Source organism: Odontomachus brunneus, unplaced genomic scaffold (assembly GCF_010583005.1).
Source record: "Odontomachus brunneus isolate Ranch 3 - 2012 unplaced genomic scaffold, Obru_v1 Obru_scaffold_132, whole genome shotgun sequence".
NCBI classification, from domain to species: domain Eukaryota; kingdom Metazoa; phylum Arthropoda; class Insecta; order Hymenoptera; family Formicidae; genus Odontomachus; species Odontomachus brunneus.
The window spans coordinates 270,626-271,288 of NW_022639582.1; the positions used below are offsets into that span (position 1 = coordinate 270,626).

General features: G+C 32.0%; 1 protein-coding gene across 3 annotated transcripts in view; it reads right to left on the reverse strand.

Annotated features, from left to right (window-relative positions):
- Positions 1-6: 6 nt before the first annotated feature.
- Positions 7-663, reverse strand: part of LOC116850037 (protein PIF-like) — a 3,238-nt gene continuing 2,581 nt past the window's right edge. For 2 of the 3 annotated variants that reach the window (XM_032827831.1, XM_032827829.1), the window contains exon 3: positions 7-648. In XM_032827831.1, the coding sequence (XP_032683722.1) occupies positions 278-648 (371 nt within the window). In that variant the 3' untranslated portion in view covers positions 7-277. The other variant, XM_032827830.1, reaches the window with a different exon arrangement.

Sequence of the window (663 nt, forward strand, 5' to 3'; positions counted from 1 at the left end):
GCGTAATAACGTAACTAGAGCGTAATAACGTAAAAAAAGAAAATAATTCTTCATGCACAATTACTGTATTATAATGTTTTTTGTTAATATAAATTTTTATATTAATTTTTAAATTTTTTTAAGTAGATTTTACATGCATACCTAAATTTACACAATATAACTTGTTTCCACCGTAATTACATCATACAGAAAAGAATCGTTAATATGAAAAATAGCTGTTCAATTCGCTGTTACCATTTTTATAGTTGTCCGAAAACTTATTATGTTCGCCAGAAGCTTAGGAATCAGAGACATAATCATCTTCAGAGTCGTCGGAAACATCATAATGACTATCTCCATCATCTTTTGTAAAATCATCTATTGCAAGTTTCTTGGGGAAAGTGGGTTTTTCATCAGAAACCCGGTGAAAAAGTTCAGATGAAAATTGGTCATGTTCGTCAGAGACATAATCATCTTCAGAGTCGTCGGAAACATCATAATGACTATCTCCATCATCTTTTGTAAAATCATCTATTGCAAGTTTCTTGGGGAAAGTGGGTTTTTCATCAGAAACCCGGTGAAAAAGTTCAGATGAAAATTGGTCATGTTCGTCAGAGACATAATCATCTTCAGAGTCGTCGGAAACATCATAATGACTATCTCCATCATCTCTTGTAAAATCAT